At 42.5% G+C, this 21,118-nt stretch overlaps 2 protein-coding genes and 1 non-coding gene across 3 annotated transcripts; all 3 read left to right on the top strand.

Annotated features, from left to right (window-relative positions):
- The first annotated feature begins 1,432 nt into the window (after window positions 1-1,432).
- On the top strand, window positions 1,433-3,182 carry MOS (MOS proto-oncogene, serine/threonine kinase). The gene has a single exon (XM_040587281.1). It carries the CDS (start codon window positions 2,065-2,067, stop codon window positions 3,112-3,114), a length of 1,050 nt encoding a protein of 349 aa, XP_040443215.1. The 5' UTR covers window positions 1,433-2,064; the 3' UTR covers window positions 3,115-3,182.
- Window positions 3,183-18,017: 14,835 nt separating this feature from the next.
- Window positions 18,018-20,713, top strand: RPS20 (ribosomal protein S20). Its single transcript, XM_040588175.1, has 4 exons — window positions 18,018-18,151; window positions 19,148-19,247; window positions 20,008-20,081; window positions 20,492-20,713. The coding sequence occupies exons 1-4, from the start codon at window positions 18,149-18,151 to the stop codon at window positions 20,672-20,674; spliced, it is 360 nt and encodes a 119-aa protein (XP_040444109.1). The 5' UTR covers window positions 18,018-18,148; the 3' UTR covers window positions 20,675-20,713.
- On the top strand, window positions 19,851-19,915 carry LOC121085937. The gene has a single exon (XR_005827250.1). It is a non-coding gene; the product is annotated as a small nucleolar RNA U54 (small nucleolar RNA).
- Window positions 20,714-21,118: the final 405 nt, after the last annotated feature.

Here is a 21,118-nt window from a genome sequence, read left to right as displayed (position 1 = left end):
CTGCAGCTTTTGATTTCCATCACAACCCACCTGCCTAGAAAACATTCTCTGCAAAGATTAGAAGTGAAGACTTCTGCATACAAGCATAAAATCACAGTGTTGCTCAGAAAAGGAGTATAAAATACCTGTTGTCTCCACAGCTTACCTCACTGCCTATTTAAAACTAAAGCTCCTGTGGTCTTCCCCCCACCCCCAGAGCTTCCCTGCATAACTGATGTTGAACGGTGCCTCAAGCCAGATAGCTGCCCTTAGGAGGGGGCAGCAGCAGCGTATTACCCAGCTGGCTTGTGCTTTACAGCACGAGGTTCGCAGGGTGCGGTAACACCAGAGGAGTCCAGGGGCCTCTGGCACTATTAGAGTCTCTTCTGGGTGGGGCAAGGGAAGAGGAGCCTGGTGTTGTCAGGCAGTCCTATCTGCAGGGACTGTCCCACTCAGGGCCATTGAGAGGCCCTCTGGCATCCCTAACTCTTTGCAACTCTCACTTGTTAGCAACTCCTACAATGCATATTAGCACCTAGTTCTTCCCCAGCCTATCTGTTTCACACTGGCAGGTGATAACCCAAATTCCCCATTCGTATTCATCTCTGGTCCAGGTTTGCTTCCCTCTGAATTGCAATGACAAATTTCTCCTGATAGTCCTAAGTCTCAGTACCCAGGAAGATCTCTATCACTGATTTGCTACACAGAGTGGTACCTTTGAAACCCTCTGGCTGAGCTGATCTAGAGTTCAGTTAGGGTCTGAAGATAACCTTGGGACATTAGGTTTGTCTGTTGAGGTGAACAATCAAACCAGTCTCGAAGTGGAGAACACTCCAGTTGGGCTTGCACATATTCTGAGCACCTCTGAAACCTCCCTCAGTGCATCTGTGCTGCATCTTACTCATCCAGAGGAGCAAAACAAAAGGAACAGGAAACATGAGGAAAACTCTGCAAGAACTGCCCGCTGAGCCAGTGCTGCCCAGAGGTAAACTCTGGAGAAATGGGCACCGCCGATCTTTGAAGTCCCATGGGAGGATCTGTGTTGGCAAAGCTGACATCCAGAGGAAGGTTATGATGGGCAAGGAAGTGGGAAATGGGTACCAAGCTTTCAAAGATGTTTGTCAACACGTACAGAAAGATACTTACTGGCATATTCAAAAGCTGTATAGGTCCCATGAGGGTGCTCTGATGCTTGGGCAGCAGGTGCTGAAGACTAAGGAAGTTAACATGAGCACTATGAAAAGGTGAAAGCAGGGCCAAAAGAGCAAAAGCCCCTCTGAAAATCACTGGGATCAGCAAGGCAATATTATGTTTGTCTTCTACCAGAATAGCTCTGTAAATTTAGCAATAAGTTTACTAAGGAGAATGCAGAAATAAAATACACACCTGTAGTAACTGTGTGGGATGTGATGGGAAGATGACCAAATATTTATGTATAATTCTAGTTACTATATCCAGTAGATGATACAGAGCAATCATTTGTCTTTATGCTGCTATAATAAGGTTGCTGTCCTGCATGAGCAGAGCTGAGCAACCAAACCAGTCCCCTTGTCCCAATCACGTTTAAGTGGCAGGGTTTCTACAAACATGCTTTTATATTAGTTATGCCTGCCATAGCATCACGAAACGCTAGCACTCACCGTTTCAGCTGCTTCCTCTGATAATGACTTTGTTTAATGCATCTGATGATGACCGTTCCTGCCTGGAGCCATGGTGAAATGCATTCACCAATCATTGCTTTATTTATTCCTGGGGCATTTTGCTAGAAGCATTCAATGGGCAGAACATCTTTCTTTTCTCTTGAGATTAGAAATGATGTGACATACATATGAGTTAACATCTTTTTTAGCTTTAAATCCATTTACCTCAACTTTCTAAAGGTTTGCTTCAGGGTTGGAGGAGAATGTTTCCAGGTGAGCCTGATTGGGTTCAGCTAGTTGTGACAGATGCAGTTCATTTGGGGTAAGGGAGGAAAATGGTGAAGAGGGGATAAAAGGCTTTGGCAGCCCATGCAGAGTCCTTTCTGTCAGAGAATCCTTCTAGTTTTCTGTCTTAGTAACTGCTTGTTGTTTTCTCCATCTTATTATGCCATCACCCATTCCTCTTAATTGTTTTCTTCCCTGGGAATTTTCCTCATATGTGGATTTGCGACCCTGCAGCAGCCCCTTAGTTATCCCTGGCAAAGGCAGCAAAGATTTTTTGGGAGGAACTCCTTTGGTCAGGACTCGTCGCTTGCCTCCACGCCTGGCCTGGTGCTCCATTGACTGGGATCAGCTCTGCCTCCTGCAGCCCCTAGGCTCTGGGGGCTTTGGATCTGTCTACAAAGCCACCTACCACGGTGCAACTGTGGCTGTGAAGCAGGTGAAGAAGAGCAGCAAAAACCGGCTGGCATCACGACAGAGCTTCTGGGCTGAGCTGAACGTAGCCTGGCTACAGCATAATAACGTGGTACGTGTGGTGGCTGCCAGCACGTGTGCCCCAGCCAGCCAGAACAGCCTGGGCACCATCATTATGGAGTATGTGGGTAATATCACTCTGCACCATGTAATCTATGGCACTGGTGATGCATGGAGACAGGGTGAGGATGATGAAGGCGGATGTGGGAGGAAGGCCCTGAGCATGGAAGAGACTGTGTGCTATTCTTGCGACATTATAACGGGCTTAGCCTTTCTTCACTCACAGGGCATTGTACACTTGGACCTGAAGCCTGCAAACATTTTCATCACTGAGCAGGGAGCGTGCAAGATTGGAGACTTTGGGTGCTCTCAGAAACTGGAGGAGGGCTTGTCCCAGAGCTCCCATGTTTGCCAGCAAGGGGGCACGTACACACACCGTGCCCCGGAGCTCCTCAAAGGGGAGAGGGTCACTGCCAAAGCAGACATCTACTCGTTTGCTATCACCCTCTGGCAAATTGTCATGCGAGAGCAGCCCTACCAGGGTGAGCGGCAGTATGTGCTCTATGCTGTGGTAGCCTATAACTTACGCCCTTCACTGGCTGCTGCTGTTTTCCACGAGTCACCAGTGGGCCAGAGACTCCAGAGCATTATTGGCTGCTGCTGGAAGGCTAACGTAGAGGAGCGCCCGAGTGCGGCTGAGCTGCTTCCCAGCCTCAGGGCCCTCAAGGGAAGCCTCTAGGAAAATGCAGGACTCTTACAGTTTCTTTTATTGTTGTCTCTTCTTCCCTTTCCTTCAAACATAATGAATTTAGCCCCTGTGTGATCTAAAGGCTTTGTTGCTGTTTTTATATAAAAAAAAACCCACAAACCAAAAGCACAAAACTGTTTTGATATAAAAAGATTATAAATAAAGAGATTTAACAAAACTGGAGTTTTACCATGGGAGGGGATAGAGGCAAGGATCAAGGTGCTGGCAAATACAGCTTTTTAAGGTTGACCTGTTGTGAGCTGCCTTGCTCGGGGAGAAACTGGGGAATGTGATGTGCAGAAAAATAGTTGTTTTCAAAAAAGTGAAGTACGAAAAAGGGCTGCTTTTGGAAGGTTCTTTGTACATAATACCTTTTGGTATTTCCAAGATGTCAGATGTGAGCAGTTCTTTACACTAGGTTTGTGCATTTGAGCTTTTCCTCTTCATTTACCAAGGAATGAGTATGCATCACAAATCAATGCATGCAGAAAAACAAATACGGAGTGTCAATGGGATTTTTCCTTGTTCTTAGGTGTACTTAATTTCAGTAAGTATGCTGTTTCTGAAATGGAAAATGTGAACTACCCACATACTGCTTGAAATAAGAAACCTTTTTTGTCAGTCTATGGCTCTTAAGAGTAAGAAGATACCTTAACAACCTGTGCTTTTATAAGACCTCCATGCTACCAGGTTCGTTAATTCTAATTTGCTAGTTGGTATACTGTAAACTCTAGTTCTTATAAGAGCATCTTGTGTGGAGCAGAAAGTTTCCAGGTTTTGGAAGTACAGTGGGAGTTGAAAAAAAAATAATTGCGGAAGCATGAAGGGAGATGGAGAGATGCAAAACCCTCATAAATCGTGGTGGTGGGGTGGGATTACTTGCCCTTTGTAATGCATGGATCCATATTAGACAAGATACTGGAAGTACGGAAAAGGAAGATTGCTTAAAGCAGTAATAATGATACTCTGCACGTGCTCCAAATATACACTGTTGAACTATCCTCTGCACTGCTTATGTCTTATCTACGATCTTTCCTAATCTGGTTGTAAGGTGTCTGGGGAAGGAAGTGCTGTAGGCAATGGGGAAGACAAAGAGCTCTGATCCCTGATTTATCAGAACTGATAAATATACATCTGTCTACTTCAACCCTTATCTGGAGCTCCAAAGATCTGACTGCTGTAGCTGATATTGCCATTCTGCTTAAAGACTCCCACTTCTCTTAAGACAGGAGAAAGAGTGAGGTTTCAGTCAAATTGTTTTTCTTCTTTTCCCTTCCTCCCCCATGCTTCCATTCTGGAAAAAAAATCCCGAAGGAATTGAGCCAGTTTCCTGATTTCTGACACACATCTGCTCTTAGCCCCGTGAAATCCTCAAAATGAGCAGCTATTTGAATTTGAGATGATCCTGCAGGTCTTGGGTTGGTCATTGAAATTAATGGTTTCTAAAGCATACCTAAGCTTAAATATTTCTTGCTTTTCTGTTCCCCTTAAGTGGAAACTGTAAAATGCCCACTGGAATGAAAAACCTGAAGGTAACTTCTAGAATATATTTTCTGTTTTCTCTCTGTCAAAATAATTATGTTATAGAACCTGAACTTCAGGTTTTTTTGTGTTGCAGAACATCTTCTAATAAACAAGAAATGTCTTATAAAAGTTAATATAATAAGCCAGTTACCTTTTAAAATGATTAGCTGAGGGCACATAAGACAAAATGTCAGATAAAGCCATTGGCATGCCTCATCTTAACATCAACCCTTAGACAAAAATGTTTTTCCAGTCTTCAAAAGAATATAATAAAAAAAAAATTGAATTACAGTTTTTTAGTTGTTCCTAGATGCTTATGTGTTGTATTTATTTTGCCAGTCTAGGTAGTTTGTTGCTTAGACTGCTAGAAACTTGCTATTTTGTGCTTAATGATACTTCAGCACCAATAAGTGCTACTTGAGTCTCTGAAAAATCAAGCACCCTTCCAATTCTCTGTTATACTGGACAGAAGAATACTGGATGGCCAAGATCTACTCTTGTAGCATAATCAACTCTGCAGAGGTCTCTGTCAATTTTACTGAATACTTTTTTGAGAGTGAGAACTCTGCAGCGGCACTCAAGATGTAGCCATGTCATAATCTGCTGGCATAATGATGTTCTATTGTTTAGTAACTTCTAACATTTGATTTGCTGCTTTTTGATGGCTAATGAGCTTTGAGTTAAAACTAATCAAGAAACATCTCAGGCCTGATAGCTCAGAATCCATGGTTCTGTTCGATGAGGATTATTTTACCTGTTTGCCTTACTTTACGTCAATCTACCCTGAATTTCCTTCTGCCAGTTTGTAGCTAGCCCTTGCACTCAGTGTCTTAAATAATTCCACTCCTAGCAAATTTATTTCTCTTACGGTTCACCCTCTTGCACTTCATTTATGGATGTCTTAGCAGCACAGGAGACTGAAACACCAGTGGACACTTTCTCGAATTGAGAGAACTGACACTTTATTTTTACCCTCTGCTCCTATCTTTTGACTTATCCAGCCCAGGATTTTCTCTCCTAAACATGGCTGTTTTAAAAAGTTTGCAGTGAAGTATTTTTCAAATACCTTTGGAAACCCAAAGGGGACATATAAACCAGCTCCTTATCTGCATGCTGTTGGTGCTCCTAAAGAATTCCAATACAATCCAACACCACCGTGAAGCACAAGCAAGTCCTTCCAACAAAAGAATAATGGCTCCCTCTAAATAGATCATATCTATGTGTCTGTTAATTCCTTTAATATAGTATCTGCTAATCTATGTATCTTGTGTGGATGTCAGTCATGTAATTAGGAAAGTTATTTCTTAACGACTTCCATCAGGTACTGTCCTGGAGAGAAGAGAGGCCCAACCTCTTGATTTTCAAGGATTGCCTTCTCCAAGCGTAAGAATGGTCCATCCCAATAAGCAAAAAATCAAAGGTGGCAGGATGCCTCCAAGGATAAACAAGGAGTTCCTGATTGAACTCAAACATAAAAAATAAACATGCAAGAGTTGAGAGACCAATGGGAAGTCTAGAGCAAGGAGGAATTACCGTTGATAGAGAAGGATTGGGCTAAGGAACTTCAAGCAAACAAGACATACACAAGTTCATGGGAGCTGATGGGATGTACTCAGAAACGCTGACAGAGCTTGCTGATGTCATTGTGAGACCACTCTTTATTCTCTTTGGAAGGTCGGGGTGGACAGTAGAGAATTCTGAGGACTGGAAGAAAGCAAATATACCTCCTATCTACAAGATGGCTAAAAAGGAGGATTGGGGAAACTACAAGCCAGTCAACCTTGCCTAAAGCCGTGGGAAAGTAGTGGACAAATAATTCTGGAAATCACTGCAAAATATATGAAGGATGGGAAGGTGACTGGGAGCAGTCAGCATGGACTTATGAAGAGGAATTCATGCTTGACCAACCTGGTAGCCTTCTGCAATGAGATTACTGGCTGCTGGATGACGGGAGAGTAGTGGCTGTTGCTTATCTTGACTTTAGTGAGGCTTTTGGCCCTGCTTCCCATTACATCCTTACAGAGAAACTGATGAAGTACAGGCCCAGCTGAGCTGCTGGGCTCAAAGCGTTGTGATCAGTGGCATGAAGTCCAATGGGAAACCAGCCATTAGTGGTATACATCAGAGATCAATACTGGGCCCAGTACAGGTTAACATCTCCATTAATAGCCTGGATGATGGGACAGAGTGCACCTTGAGCAGGTTTGCAGATGATACAGAATCAGATGGAGTGGTCAATACCTCAGATGGTTGTGCTGGTGTTCAGAGAGACCTTACCAAGCTGGAGAAATCTGCTGATGGCAATCAATGCAGGGAATTGCAAAGTCCAGCACCTGGTGGAGGATAACCCCATGCACCAGTACAGGCTGGGGGCTGGCTGGCTGGAAAGCAGCTTTGCAGGAAAGGACCTGGAGCTCCTGGCAGACATCAAGTTGAGCATGAGCCAGCAATGCACCCTTGTGGCAAAGGCGCCCAACAGCATCCAGGGGTGCACTACAAAGGGTGATTCCAGCTCTTCCAGAGCACTGCCAGAAGAGATAACTCCCCTCTGTTCACTCGGCCCTGGTGAGACACATTTGGAGCACCGTGGCCAGCTCGGGACTATGCTGGAACAAAAAAGTTGGATGTACTGGACCAAAACTGCATCGAAGGGCCATTAAACTGATTGGGGGATTGGAACCTCTGTGTGTGAGGAGAGGCTGAGAAATGGTACTGGAAAGAGAAGGCTCAGGGGGATCTTATCAGTTTGTATAAATACTGATGAGAGGCAGTAAAGACGGAGCCAGTCTCTTCTCAGCGGTGCCCAGTGACAGGACAAGATGCAACGAACACAAACTGAAGGACAGAAAACTTGATTTAAATGCAAGAGAAAAAAATTTTGCTGTGAGGATGGTCAAACACTGGCACAGGTTGCTCAGAGAGGCTGTGGAGTCTTCATCCTTGGAGATATTCAGAACCCAGCTGGGCACGGTACTGAGCAAGCTGCTGTAGTTGAGTCTGCTGTGAACAGGAGGTTGAATGAGACAATCTCCAGAGGTCCCTTTCAACCACAAAAATTCTGCAATTATAACATTTATAGATGCTTGAATTTTAGACAGCTCCTGAGTTCTCCTGCTAAAATGTTCCTAGCATGAACCTATTTTGTGGTTCCTCCAGGGACAACACACATGCAAGGAACACACTTTGATTCTTTGCAATGTCTTTGTTGTCTTGGCTGGGATCAGGTTTCATTGATTAGAGGTTTGTTTAGTTTGGTTTTTCTTTTAAAAACCTGACATCAGTAGACCTATCAGAGAGACTCGACAGATTTCTTGTTCCTGATATTCTGAAAATTATAAATTATGGCATTTATGTTAGTTCTTTAAAGGTTTTTTCCATCTATTTTTACATTCCCCCCCCCCCCCCCCCTTTTTTTTTTTTTGGTGGCATGCTTTATCTCAACCCAGAAAGAATCTATCTTCAAATAATAAAAATATTATATAGCTTGGATATGGGCACATCCTTAATACAGAGTGTAGGATGGCATGGATGAAGCGTGAAGATGTACAGGTTGTTTCTGCATTCTGTGGTAAGATATATTTGCAGCAAGGAAAAAATCCCAAGAAATTATTTTACAGAATATACCACAGATATTTGTAAAATTAGTGGATGCTTAGCATTTGACTTGTGTATCAATTTTTGCAGCATTAGCATCTGTGTTTATAAATTCATCTACCAGATCAAAGATGAAAATAGAGGTAGAAAATGAATGGTTATTTTTAAAATTAACTGTACTTTGAACATTTTACTTATACGTTATTTTAGCCATTTATCAGCTGCAAATACCTTAATGTAGTGCTCAAAGAGCCTCTTTCTATGCTTCAGTTAACCCAGCTGCCAAATATTTGTCTGCCTGTCAAATGAAAAGCCCTAAAACCAGTTAAAGAAGGAAAACGGAACAAAAAAAGTCTACTGGCATCTATCCCAGTCTGCCATCAGCTAAGGATGCCATGGGACAATTTGATAGTACAGGCACCATCCGCCCCTGGACCTCTCCAAGCGCGAGGCTGAGTTTTGCTCTCTACCCAGCCTGAAGTTCAATAGCCTGAGTGTTCAGCAGAGCTGGGAGGTGATTGCATTTGCCTTTGCAGGGCACCTGGGATAATAGGGTAATTCATAACTTAATAAATATTCTACTGCACATGTGCCAGGCTACAAAGAGCAAAGTAGGTTGCAAATTGGCAACATAAATGTCCAGCTCTTTTTAAGTTACTCCCCCGAAAAGGGCGGAAGGAAAACCAGTTTTCTTTTCAAGCCATGTATTTTTCTCAACCGCTTACCACTCACCATTCAAAAATGGTGAAAGGATTTTGATTCAGACATGGTGTAAGTGAAACTGGCCCCAGAAACAAGTATAGAAAGTTGCACCTGAACAGAGAAAGTGACAGAACTTCTCCAGACCTCCCTTAAAGTTGTCAATCCTTGCATAGCTTTTGGGAGTGAAATGATCACTATTAGATGGTCTCTGATTTAAAGGGGAGAAAAAGATATTCTTTAAATTTAATCATTCCTGCTGACAGCTGACTTTCAGAGGAAATATATTTCTTTAAATTATGTTTAAAAGTTTTCACACTTGCACAGTTCATTTAAAAAGTTGTGTATTGAATTGCAAACAGCATTTGGTTAGTGTCCCAACGATACAAATTAGCACTACCTGACTAATAACAGCAAGTGTAGTATGAAAGAGCCGTTTGCACAGGGAGACAAGGGAGGTAGCTGGAGGAGGCAAGGAGACAAGCCAGAAGCAGGAAGAGGGGAGACACCCCCAAAACCAAACCTAATTGCTACAAGCCTTTCAATCACTGAAGTTCTCATTGAAAAAAGTTAATGCTGGCATGTGAATTTCTGCGTTGTATGCTAGAGCCACCCGCCCACTTATTGGACTTGAAGGTCTTGAACTAGTGCTTAAAATTAGACAAGGACACTGATTCGGTTCAGAGCCGTCATGCATTACCACCAGGTCGTGGAAGTCTCTTGTTCAGTTAAAAAAAGCACAGCTGCCTTCTCCTCACTCCCAGCCCCTCAAAAACCCAATGGTCCTGGCCCATCAGAATGAAAAGCTGGCTAATTTTACATGCTCAGCAAAATTATTTTTATTTATTTATTATCATTGCCCCAAACTGTCTGTGAGGGTTTTTTCTTTCTTTTCTTGATGATTGCACTATGTGCTAATTACGATGATGATTAGTTAATGCTATACTTTAATGATTTAGCAATGTATACTAGTACACAAAGTAATGGTGGATTCGCATTGGAAAAGAAGTATCTTTTACATATGGATTTTAAGAGTAAAAACCACAGTTTTATATATCAAAGGTATGTTGTTTCTTTAAGGAAAGAGGAGAATCAGTCCCTGGGTATTTAGTATAAGCATTTGTACCTGCCAGAACAAAGTGATTGGCTCTACCTCACCCAGGAACATTTCACAAGAGTGTATGAGAAGCAGATCTTCCTCTGACCACATCAGGGGCTCTCAAAAAGGAAATACACTGCTGCAAGGGTGCAGGAAGGGGGCATTGATGGCGCAAAGTACCTGCTGGGTGCTCTCAGAAACACAGAATCATAGAACCATTTAGGCTGGAAAAGACTTTTAAGATCATTGAGTCACATCTTCCAACAGTCATAGTTATTGAAAGATTATTTTGTAATATATGTATTTTGTACTTAAAAGAAAAACATGAGATCATAATGCTGAAAAAATTACAAATGTTAATATCGGTGGATATTTTTCCAGGGGACACGGCTACCATACTCAAAACCACCTTCTACGTATACCACAATAATTAATTTTATTTGCCTAAAAATTGAATTGCTTGACCACAACTCTCTGAAGTGCAAATACTATCTCTTCCTCAGTTTTAAACCAGTAGACAATACTGTTCCCCTTGATCTGCATCTGCAAAACCTGTTGCTAGAGTTTTCACTGTGCACAGAGGTAGGAATGTTGGAAGCGCAATTGTGTGCATCTACATATAGTTGCTCTTACAACACTTAAGTGGGAAAAAGACTTTTCTATTTTATATTATTCCCTGGGAGACTAACCAAACCATATTCCACATATGTAACAATGTTTTACAGACTGGTGTGAAAGGACATCTACAAGCCCTGTTTTCATTACAAGTGAAGTTCCTACAGTAACAGTACTACTGCTGTACATTTAGATGAAATACAAGTTTAATAGCCTTGCTGTACCCTCCCATCAGTTATTCTCTGAAACAGAACTTCTGGGTCTTCTATGAAATGACATTACAGACTCTATGGTTGTTGTTCCTGCCCCCCTACCACAACCTCATAATTTCTACCTAGTAAGCTGCAGCTGCCACTTTGCCACATTAGCTTTTCAGAGAAGTCAGCAAGTGCTTTGAAACCAAAACTTAGTATTTGATGCCTCTTGAATCACTTTCATGTTATGTTGTGGATCCGACCAGCTGTTCTGAACAATCACAGTGTAATGATTTCCTCAGTGGCTAATAATTCCTGTTTCTAAAGCACATTTTTAACACCATGGTATCTCCTTTAGTTCCAGGTCCTAAGTTTTATGTTATTATTCCTGTTTCTGCCAGGGCTTGAGTAATGTAACTTGGCTAGTTCACAGGGGGTCAGGTCACAACAGAGCATGCATTACTGAACTGGATTTAGTCTTTCTTTACAGATGCCAGGGTTTAGAAGGGCATTTCTTCACAAGTCCCACAGAAGTCAACCTGACACCTGGATGTAATCTAGATAAAAGCATGAGATGCAGCTAATCTCTAATAGTCCTGTATCGTTAAAATGGTGATTCCCCTTTGCTTTAAATCTCCTCTTCATCTGTGGTAAGCTTTTGCTAAATTTTATGCCTGCAAACATTCATCATCCAAAAACCAGTTGGATCAAGAATATCGCAAAAAGGAAACTGATTTTAAAGGGATAAGGGAAAACTTCTCAGAAAAAAAAACAAAAACCCAAACCAACAAACACGGTGCAGTGATGCATTTTATATCAAGACAAATTTTCCCTCTTGTTGGAAGGCAGTGTGAGGTTGGGATCATTCCTTAAATTATCCCTGCTCCATGATAGAGAGGCAGCGCAAGCACCGTGAAACGATTCCCTCCTACTCTGTCTCGCCAAAGAATTAGATTAGATTAAACTGGTCTTTGGAAGAAAAAAATGTAATCAGTGACTTCATAACTGGGCTCTGAAACAGCAGACAGAGGGTCATGGGCAAAAATATGTGGACTACATATATTGGTAAACATAATTGCTGTGAAATGAATCAACGTTTTCTTCGTCAAGGACAGACATCCAACCATGCAAACATTCTGCTGCTGGTAGCTTCCCACAAAGTCTTTGCAGGAGGCAGACCTAAGGAGAAGACAGCTCCAAAGTCTTTATTAGCACAATATTACATTAGTTTGTAAGTACCACCATGCACCCCTAGTTCCTAAGCACTGGGAGTACAAAGCACCCATAAAGAAGTCAGCAAGGTAAGTGTATTCTTCCCACCTGCATCCTGGAAGCCATTTCCAAATCAGTTGATAAACCAGCTTGCTATGTTCAAAGAGTCCCATGGGTATTATTTGAGCAGATGCAACTTTTTAACATACGCTACAAACTATTGCAGTCTTCTCAACCTGCCTACTTTTTCAAAATAAAAGAGATCATGAGAAACAGTACCAAGTGGTACTGCCCCAAGTGGCCAAATCTGCATTGGAGAGATTTGTGCAGTTTGGAATGTATTTTTTTATACTTGATTAACCTTTGCACACATAAAGTCTTCCAAGGTGATTTCCAAAATGAAAATTAGATGCAAAACCACAGTTTTGTTTGTGCATCCACCAGTTCTGCTTTCACTGGACTGATATTGGGGATTTTTTGTAAAGGAATTGCATGCCCCCCTTTTGGTAACGTAGCCTGGATAACAACGGATGATATGGTAGGAACATGAGTGTAAATAGCATGAAACCTTGGGGTGGGAAAGCAGTACTGGAGCAGCAGGTGTTAGTATTTCTAAGGCCTGACAGCATCCTCCCCACTGGACATGGTAAGTAGTTGCCACACCACTCCCAGTACTGGCTAGGGGACCAACAGGATTAGTGGGGACCCACCTCTCAGGAGTGCGCACAGGAACTCACAGGGCATGCTTCCCACCAGCACTGCGCGTGGATTAGCTGCACAGGCACGTGGGCCCACATTTCCAACAAGGATTTAGAAACAGTGAGTGTGCATTTGTAACCCACACTTCTCACAAGAGAGGGCATGTGCATATAGAACTGTGTGAATACGTAAGTGGGATGAGTTGTAGAAGGGTATGCAAGAAATTTGTAGGTGCTTATTAACACTTTGTAAGCATCTGTACTGTGATTTCTGTTCTATTGCTGATACTGATCCACAACATACAGTTCACTGGTTACTGGCAAATTACATGTTTCTAATCAATAAATTACCTTGGTGCTGTCAAGACTGTATGAATTGCACAGTTATTCTCTGCAAAAAGTTGCTGTTTCATTGTTGCAAATTTAACAGAAGCATCACATCTGCAGAGCAAGGAGTGGAGAAGCAACAAACATTCTTCCAGACAAGCAGAGAAGACATCATTCATCAATTCAAAAAAAATCTTAAGACTGAACTATAGCAGGACAAATTCAAATAGTATCTCCTGAAAGCAGCCCAGATGTACAATCTTGTTTCAATCCCGAGTGTTCAAAGACATACTGCAGTGATGTATCACAGAGCTGGTGTCACTAGAAACGCTCTAGCGTATTAGCAGCTATGTATTTTCTGTTACTGTGATTTGTGTCAGAGGAACTAGGCAAAACAGGCTGACAAAGGAGAAGTTTTGGTCTAGCCAAGCCAATGATATTAGAAGCCAAATGTATTACCTGTTCAGGCATAAAGTACATATTTAGAAGTAAAAAAGTGATAACTACAAAGTTCATGCTGCCCACTTGAAAAAAAATCTCTTAATGATCAATATTTGCCGCAACATGTGCCAACAGTAAAGGTCTCCATCAAAGCACAATTGCTTTTTTTCTGAGTAATGTATCTAGTTCATGTTTTCCATGTTATATGAAAAAATTTTAAGGTAAAGACAACCTAGTATTTTGAGGGGGGTGTCAATTTTTATATGATGAGCTTTATGCCGGAATTGGCATGAAAATTTAGAAAATCTAAATTGGATGGGCAAGGTGCACTATGAGAACTCAAGCTGCAGACTGGTGCTCATGCACTGTGCCTTCTGCCCATCTGCTACCTGCAGAGAATGTTAGTTACTAGTTAGCAACTACCCAGCTACACAAATCAATCTTTAAAAAGGGGATATTTTCAGTTGCAGCTGAGGCACCTGTAGCCACAGTAATTACAGATGTTCAAAACCTAGAGACAACAAAGGGATATTAACAGGTAATACTTAACTGCTGAGCAAAGAACTTGTGAGGGGAGTTCTGAGACACGATACAACCAAGTAACTTCACATTAACATAAGAGAATCAGCAGATACCTACAATTAAGACCAAACAGATGCTGAAGCCTTTTTTAAAAGGCTTGAAAATAGCTTTCATTGCATTGCTGCTGACTGGTTTAGATACTCTACCACCTACTGATGATTTCCTGAGAAGCCTCGAGTGTGATCCTGCTTCATAGTTATCTTATGACCAGAAGTTCAAACAAAACCTTTAGAGGTCTGTTCAGATCCCAAAGACCTTGGAGAAGGAAGCTAGAATATATTTTGGCCGTATCTTAATCACCATTGAAAGCAAAGACTAGAGGCATTAGGCTGGCATAACCCAGGTAGCTTCCACATCAGATAATTACTATGAAAGCTGACAAAGCAGATTTAAGGTAGCTACTGTGAGCCCTGTCAAAATCATCCACAGGGCACCTGTGTGAAACAAGTAGAATAAATCTACTCAAAAGAATAAATGGTGTTCACAAGCCAATCTGCAAAGCTTGGGGAATATGTCTGTCCTTTGAACCACCCAAAGGTGCACCAGAGTCCAGCGTTCACCAGAAGACAGCACAAGCTTTCACGTCAAGAAGTTATTACAATACTTCAGAAGATAGAGTCACAGCAAGCACATGCTCGTCCGGTTAACTCTTCAGTCACATAGGTAGACTCATACCAGGATCTACTCTTTAATTATGACCGCTCTAGATCTCATCAAAGATCCTTTTTGTCACATGAACATAGGAAGATGGAAGGCTAACTGACATCTAGACAAACGGATCTAGATTTGCAGAACACTGGGACATCTCTCCTGCATAAAAAAACTGTATAACTTAGCCTGTCACAGGGGGAATAAAAAAGCTTCCCAGATAAAACTTGGCAAGATTAAATGCAATCGCATTAAGTAGCTAAAGAAATCAGGTGACCATTCATTTAGCACAAACATGATCAGGCTAAAATTAAGCAAAAAACCAAACACCTGACAAGAACCTAACCCTACACATATATAGTTAATTAATAGGAACTGAGTTACTAATTTGGAAGCATAAATGTAATCTTATTTACTTTACTATAAGCTAGTGGAAAATATATGGATAACAATATTCAGTTAATTACTCAGGATTGATTCTGAAGGACAAACCGGTCAAAGCAAGGGAGAAAAAAATAATCCTAGTAATCCATAAAAAACAAAAGTCAGAAAGTGTATTGAATGCACATGGAACAACATTCTGTGTAATAAATCATGAAATTAGGTATTAAACTGTTTCTGCTACAGACTACTAAGTCATGTTAAAAGCATGTCTTGCTTCTTTATTGTTTATCTTCTTAATTACGTGACATGAGGAAAATACTCCTGGATGCTTCATCTAAAAAGCATATGCCAGAAGTGTATTTAATAAGTCCAAACTCAGTCACACAACTAAAATTAGCAATAGCTGGGGAGAAAAACCTACGTTAAAACCAATATGTAACCAAAGGAAAACCAGACATAATACAAAATATGAATTGGAATCTAGAAATTACAAAAAAACCCAGAAGATAAGCAAAAAGTTGTATTGACAATGGATATTTACTCATGAATAGCATGAAGCTTGGAGTGTTTTATTTTTTTGTGTCTTTCAGAGAAAGCAGGTAGTTCAGATCAATTTCTATTCTACATTTGTGGAGAAAACCAACATATATCAGAGAATTCTAACAATAGCTAAGGAAAACCTTAAACATAGGAACAGAAGGGGGTTTTTAAATCAGCAGCTCCAGATAGCTTGCATCCAAGAATTTTGAGAGCTGGCAAAGATGACTTGTGTGCTGTTAATGTGGATTTTCCATAAGCTTTGAGAAATCTGGGGAAGCTCAGAAAATGAAAAAATTGCAAAGAAAGCTGAGGTGGTGCCAATACTAGAAAATTAAGTAAGTAAAGGAACAAATTCAGGAACTTATTGTCAACCTTGCATTAATCCTGGGGGGGAAGCCGTAAACCAACAAACAAAACTCAAACTGACTTCTTGATACAGGGACTATAAATAAATGAGGAAATTATACTTACACAGCTTAAGTGTATGAGAAAATGTATCTTTGCAGATTGACTTTTTTTCCTCATGCTATTACAGCATACATTTAGTAGACAACAGCAACGGTGTTGATGTAACACATTCGTAGATTGGTTCAGTAGGACACAGAAACTGGCATAGTTATGCACGTATATAGTTCATGGTAAGTAAATGAAAACTTACACGTTATAGGTCTGTATCATCAGTGAGGTCACGGACATATTTCTAACTGAATCCCACAGGATTCAGTTCTCAGCAGCAAGCTGCTCAATATTTTATCTGGAAATAGTTTACTAAGAACATTCATAAAACTTTTAAGTAAATAATGTAGCAATATTGTTGATTGACAACCATCTGGATTACCAGAAAATTAAGTGTTTTGGCATGATCAGTGTGAGGCCATGTATTTAAAAGTGATAAATAAACACTTATAGATGGAGAACTTCCTCAGTAAACAGGTGGAATAGCTGACAACAGTAAACATGGGTTCCTTATGCATAAGTGAGTTGAAAATTGTTAATATAATTGTTAAATGGCTCAGAAAAACAAAGCACCAGAACCAAATACTGCTTTCATTACAGACAGGAAGAAGCCAGAGAAACAGCACTATCATCAAAACAGATTTTTTAAGTACTGATCTCCATTGTCAAAAGACATTGCTGCATTTCAGGAAGCAGAAATGGGATGACAACTTCTGTAACCATGTTTATTGGAACTGCTTTATCAGAATGTAGTATCTAGCCCAAATAAGTTATTAGTAAAACAGAGATTTCAAAGAGTGAGTACAAACAATGGAAGTGCAAGACAAGTCTGAAACTGAGCATCACAATGTAACAATTGGCATATAAAATTTAACTGCATCATGTGAGGTTTAAGGACTATATTCAGACCTACAAAGCATTGGGGGTGAGGGGGGGGCCGGTGGAGTATTTAGTGGGATAGCTGAAACTGACATCATATTAACAGGCCAAGCAGTCTTTTTTGAATAGCTGTAGTAATTACTAAGCTTCCAAAGGTGGCAGCCGTTTTGCTAACATTTATACATGCCTCCAAGTACTGGAGAAAAACCCAAACTAGAATTAAAGTATTATTTATAAAAGATAATCACAGTGACCTTACTATCAGCTGTCACTTTCTAACATATAATGTCTGTTTCTCCATTTCAATAAAACTGTCAAGTAGGGACATAACTAGAAACAAGCATTCTCCCAGCAGAAAAAAAGCTTGTTTTGGGGCTGACAGTTGTCAGTCGTCAGGCCAAATCCATGGCTGCTCTCATTAAAAAACATCCCTCCAATACCCATCATTGATTAAATAAAGGGGCTTCAATAAAACGGATTTCAGTTCTTAAAATTAAGAAAGATTGAAACCAGCGTTTTTACTTAAAGTTTCCATTCCCACAACTCCACTTTCAGGAATAACTAAATAAAACAAACCAAAAAACCAAACTATAAAACTTAGATGGGAATGGGTTCGTTACCACTGGAAGCAATAAGGACTTGCTTATACATCACACGCCGGTACCTCCCCCAACAGAAAGCCGAAGGCTGCTGGTAAAGGCAGCCAGGAGCGCCAGGCGCCCGCGGGGCCCGGGAGGGAACAGCGCTGTGCCCCGCCGGCCACCGGCCAGGCCCAGCAGTGCCGCGCACCGCCCGGCCGCGGAGCCCGGCACGTCCCGCGGCAGCCCCCGAAGCTCGACCCCGGCCCCTCACGGCGGCGGCCACCGCTCGCCGCCCGCCACGCAGCCGAGCTGAGCCCAGCAGGCCACGCCGGCCCAGCCTCCCCTCCGCGCCGCTTCCGGGCCGCAGCCCGGCGGGTGAAAGGTCCCGCAGCGCCCGGATGGAGGCGGTGCCGCTCGCTATATAAGCGCCCCGCGGCCGCCGCGCCTCCTCTCCCGCGCCCCGCGCCGCCGCTTCCTGGCTCACCGCTGTTCGCTGGGCCCTGCGCGCCCCTCGCCCGGGAATAAGTCGGTCAGGAAGGCGCCGCTGCCGCCATGGTGAGGGGGACGGGGGCGGGGCGGGGGGCCGCCGCCTCGCGCAGCTGGCAGCGCCGCGTGGCCGCCGGGCCGGGTCGGCCGCGTGCGCCCCGCCGGTGCCGGGCCTGGCCCGGGGGCAGGGCTGCGCGTGCTGCGGGCCGCGGGGTCCCCGCCGCTGGGGCGGCGCCTGGCGGGAGCGGGGCGTCTCCGGCCGGGGCCTGCCGCCGGCGCTCCCCGAAGCCGGCCGGTGGGGCGGGCGGCCCGGCACGCACCAGGCCGCGGCGCGGCCGCCTGGCGGGGCCGTCCTCCGGAGCGGCGGGGCAGGCGCGGGCGGAACGGAGGCGGCTCGGCCCGGCGGTGGCGCAGGGCCTCGTGCGTGTGCCCTCAAGTCCGGCCGGTGTTAGAGGCGTGTGCGACAGGTAGTAAGTACCTCATCGGCGTGCGGCCCGCGGTTTGTTAGCTCCGTGTTTGCCGCCTCCGCACCGGCACTGTCGTTTTCTCTCATCCACGTCAGTGGCCAGTGGTTTGCAGGCGGCAAATTGCATAAACTCTACGAATCGGTTCCCTGAGCGGCCGAATTAGCCCTTCTGGCCAGATGCCTCTTTTTGTTCTCCCTGTTTTAAGTTGTAGCTGTCTTTGTTACTTAATTCCTGGTGAGGTTAAGTTGTAAGAGACGTGAAATCAAAAATGGCTTGTTTTTGAGGAGGGGGAATATCCGTGACTGGACAGCATGCTCTGTGTAGGGAGGCACGTTCTTGCAGCTTCCCACCGGGAGGTGCAGTTAAGACATTAAAAAACTGCTTTCCCTCGGAGCAGTCAGGACAGTGCCCTTCCTGGCAGTGCTCACCATTTCTTCTGTGCCGCTGTACCCTTCGGTCGTGTCGTCTAGTCAGGAGAGCAAAATAGTCCCGTAGTTCAATTGTTCTTTAGGCTCTAGAAGCCTGGTTTTAAGAGGCTGCGGGTATCGTTAGTTGGTGTTGACTGTAGTGTCTGATGTTTGGAACTTCAACGTTTTAGGCGTTTAAAGATACCGGCAAAGCACCTGTGGAACAAGAGGTGGCAATTCATCGCATTAGAATTACTCTGACAAGTCGCAATGTAAAATCACTTGAGAAGGGTGAGTGATACTTTTTTTTTTTTTTTTTAACTGGAGTAGTTTGTTAAGAATGAGTGATATGTATGCTATCACATCATGTATTGCAAAGTAGAATGTACTGAAACCAGTTGTAGTTAAAGATGTTAGTGTTTGCCTGTTTGCATGTGACTTGGCTAACAACCCAGAGCACTTCATACACTGACAAGTAGATTCTGGTTTAATTTGTAATGGAAGCTAGTGTTTGGGGGTTTTCATCATGCTGAAAACTTCATGTTGTGATGACTCATGTAAGATAGTGCAGATTCCTTTAGTCCTTGTGGGGTTTTCGGTTGTCACTGTTTGAATGTGTAAGATGTGAAATGTGCTGTTTCTTGACTGGTACTTTGTCACTTGTTATGAAGAGTTACATTTAGAAGTTTCACATTCCTTCAGAAATTATTTAATCTTGTTTGGGAACTGGTTTTGTCAGTGTTTTAATCATAAAATGTAAATGTAGTAGAATCACTGATGCAGGATCTTCAGGCTGGTAACAGTTTAAATATGGCTTACACTTGTAATGGCTTTTGTCTACTGTTGTAACATGATTTTGCTCACCATGGTGTAATACTTCCACTAGTATGTGGTTGGCTATGAGGATAACCCTTAAAATGAATGGCAATGATCACTTCATACGCTATTCTGAGCCAACGTCTTGTTTAAAATCTTCACTTAAAGAACAAGCAAAAAAAAAAAAAAACCACGACATAAACCTGACCTATTTTGTTGTGGGGTTTTTTTTCAGTCTGTGCTGACCTGATCAGAGGTGCTAAGGAAAAAAACCTGAAGGTGAAAGGACCTGTTCGCATGCCCACCAAGGTACTTAACACTGTTTTCCTGTCCTAAAAGTTTGGGTGTTTTCTGCAAATGTGCATTTGAAACATCTTTTTTTGAGGGGGGGGTGGGGGGTGGTGAGATGAAAAGCAGTACTACTAAATTGAAGGTGACTCAGTGTAAATAGGCAATGACTTCAGAAGTTGCTTCCACACTTGGGGCAACTGTTTATTACAAAACATGTTGAACATTGAAGGGTTTTTTCTGTCAAAGCTTCAGTTCATTTTAATCGGCAATTCTTTTAAAATTAAATTGAATATGGTGAAGGAGTGTTAGAATTAACTTCCCAGATGACTTAGATACCATACGGTATTTTTACATGGATCGATTTGATTCTAGATTAGTCTTCTTTGTATGCATCAACTAAATAACCCATGTTTATGATTTTTCTTCAGACTCTGCGAATCACTACCAGGAAGACTCCTTGTGGTGAAGGTTCCAAGACCTGGGATCGTTTCCAGATGCGTATCCATAAGCGGCTCATTGACCTACACAGCCCTTCTGAGATTGTGAAGCAGATCACTTCCATCAGCATTGAACCAGGTGTAGAAGTTGAAGTTACTATTGCCGATGCCTAAATGATGGCCATCGTTGAATAAAGTTGATTTACAAATTTTCATTGCTGTTTGTTGTCATGTTTGTGCCAGGTGTCTTGGGTAGTTCTGTGATGATTTTTATGATGGACATTAGAGATCGTAATCAAAATGCTGTGTGAGAGGATTGTATGATACTTAAGGAAGAATATGCCAGTTATAAGGAGGATGAAACTTGGGCATCATAGTTTCATTGGAGGTTGGTGACTGTATGGATGTGCAGCACTAGCACGTAAATTATTAAAAATATATTTTCCAATATATTTTCCATAAAGGAGGTAACTTTGGCTGAAATCTTAGTCTGTACCCAGGCAAGCAGTAGCATTAAAATTGATGTTTAGGTAAATTACCAAGCTTTCAGTTCTTAGTTTTAAGTGTGCAAGGCTGAACTAACATTTAACTAACTTGGCTTTTTTTTCCCCCATGCTT

Source organism: Falco naumanni, chromosome 3 (assembly GCF_017639655.2).
Source record: "Falco naumanni isolate bFalNau1 chromosome 3, bFalNau1.pat, whole genome shotgun sequence".
In the NCBI taxonomy this organism is placed as follows: domain Eukaryota; kingdom Metazoa; phylum Chordata; class Aves; order Falconiformes; family Falconidae; genus Falco; species Falco naumanni.
Note: the sequence above shows the minus strand (reverse complement) of the source record. Positions and strands in the feature narration are given on the sequence as shown.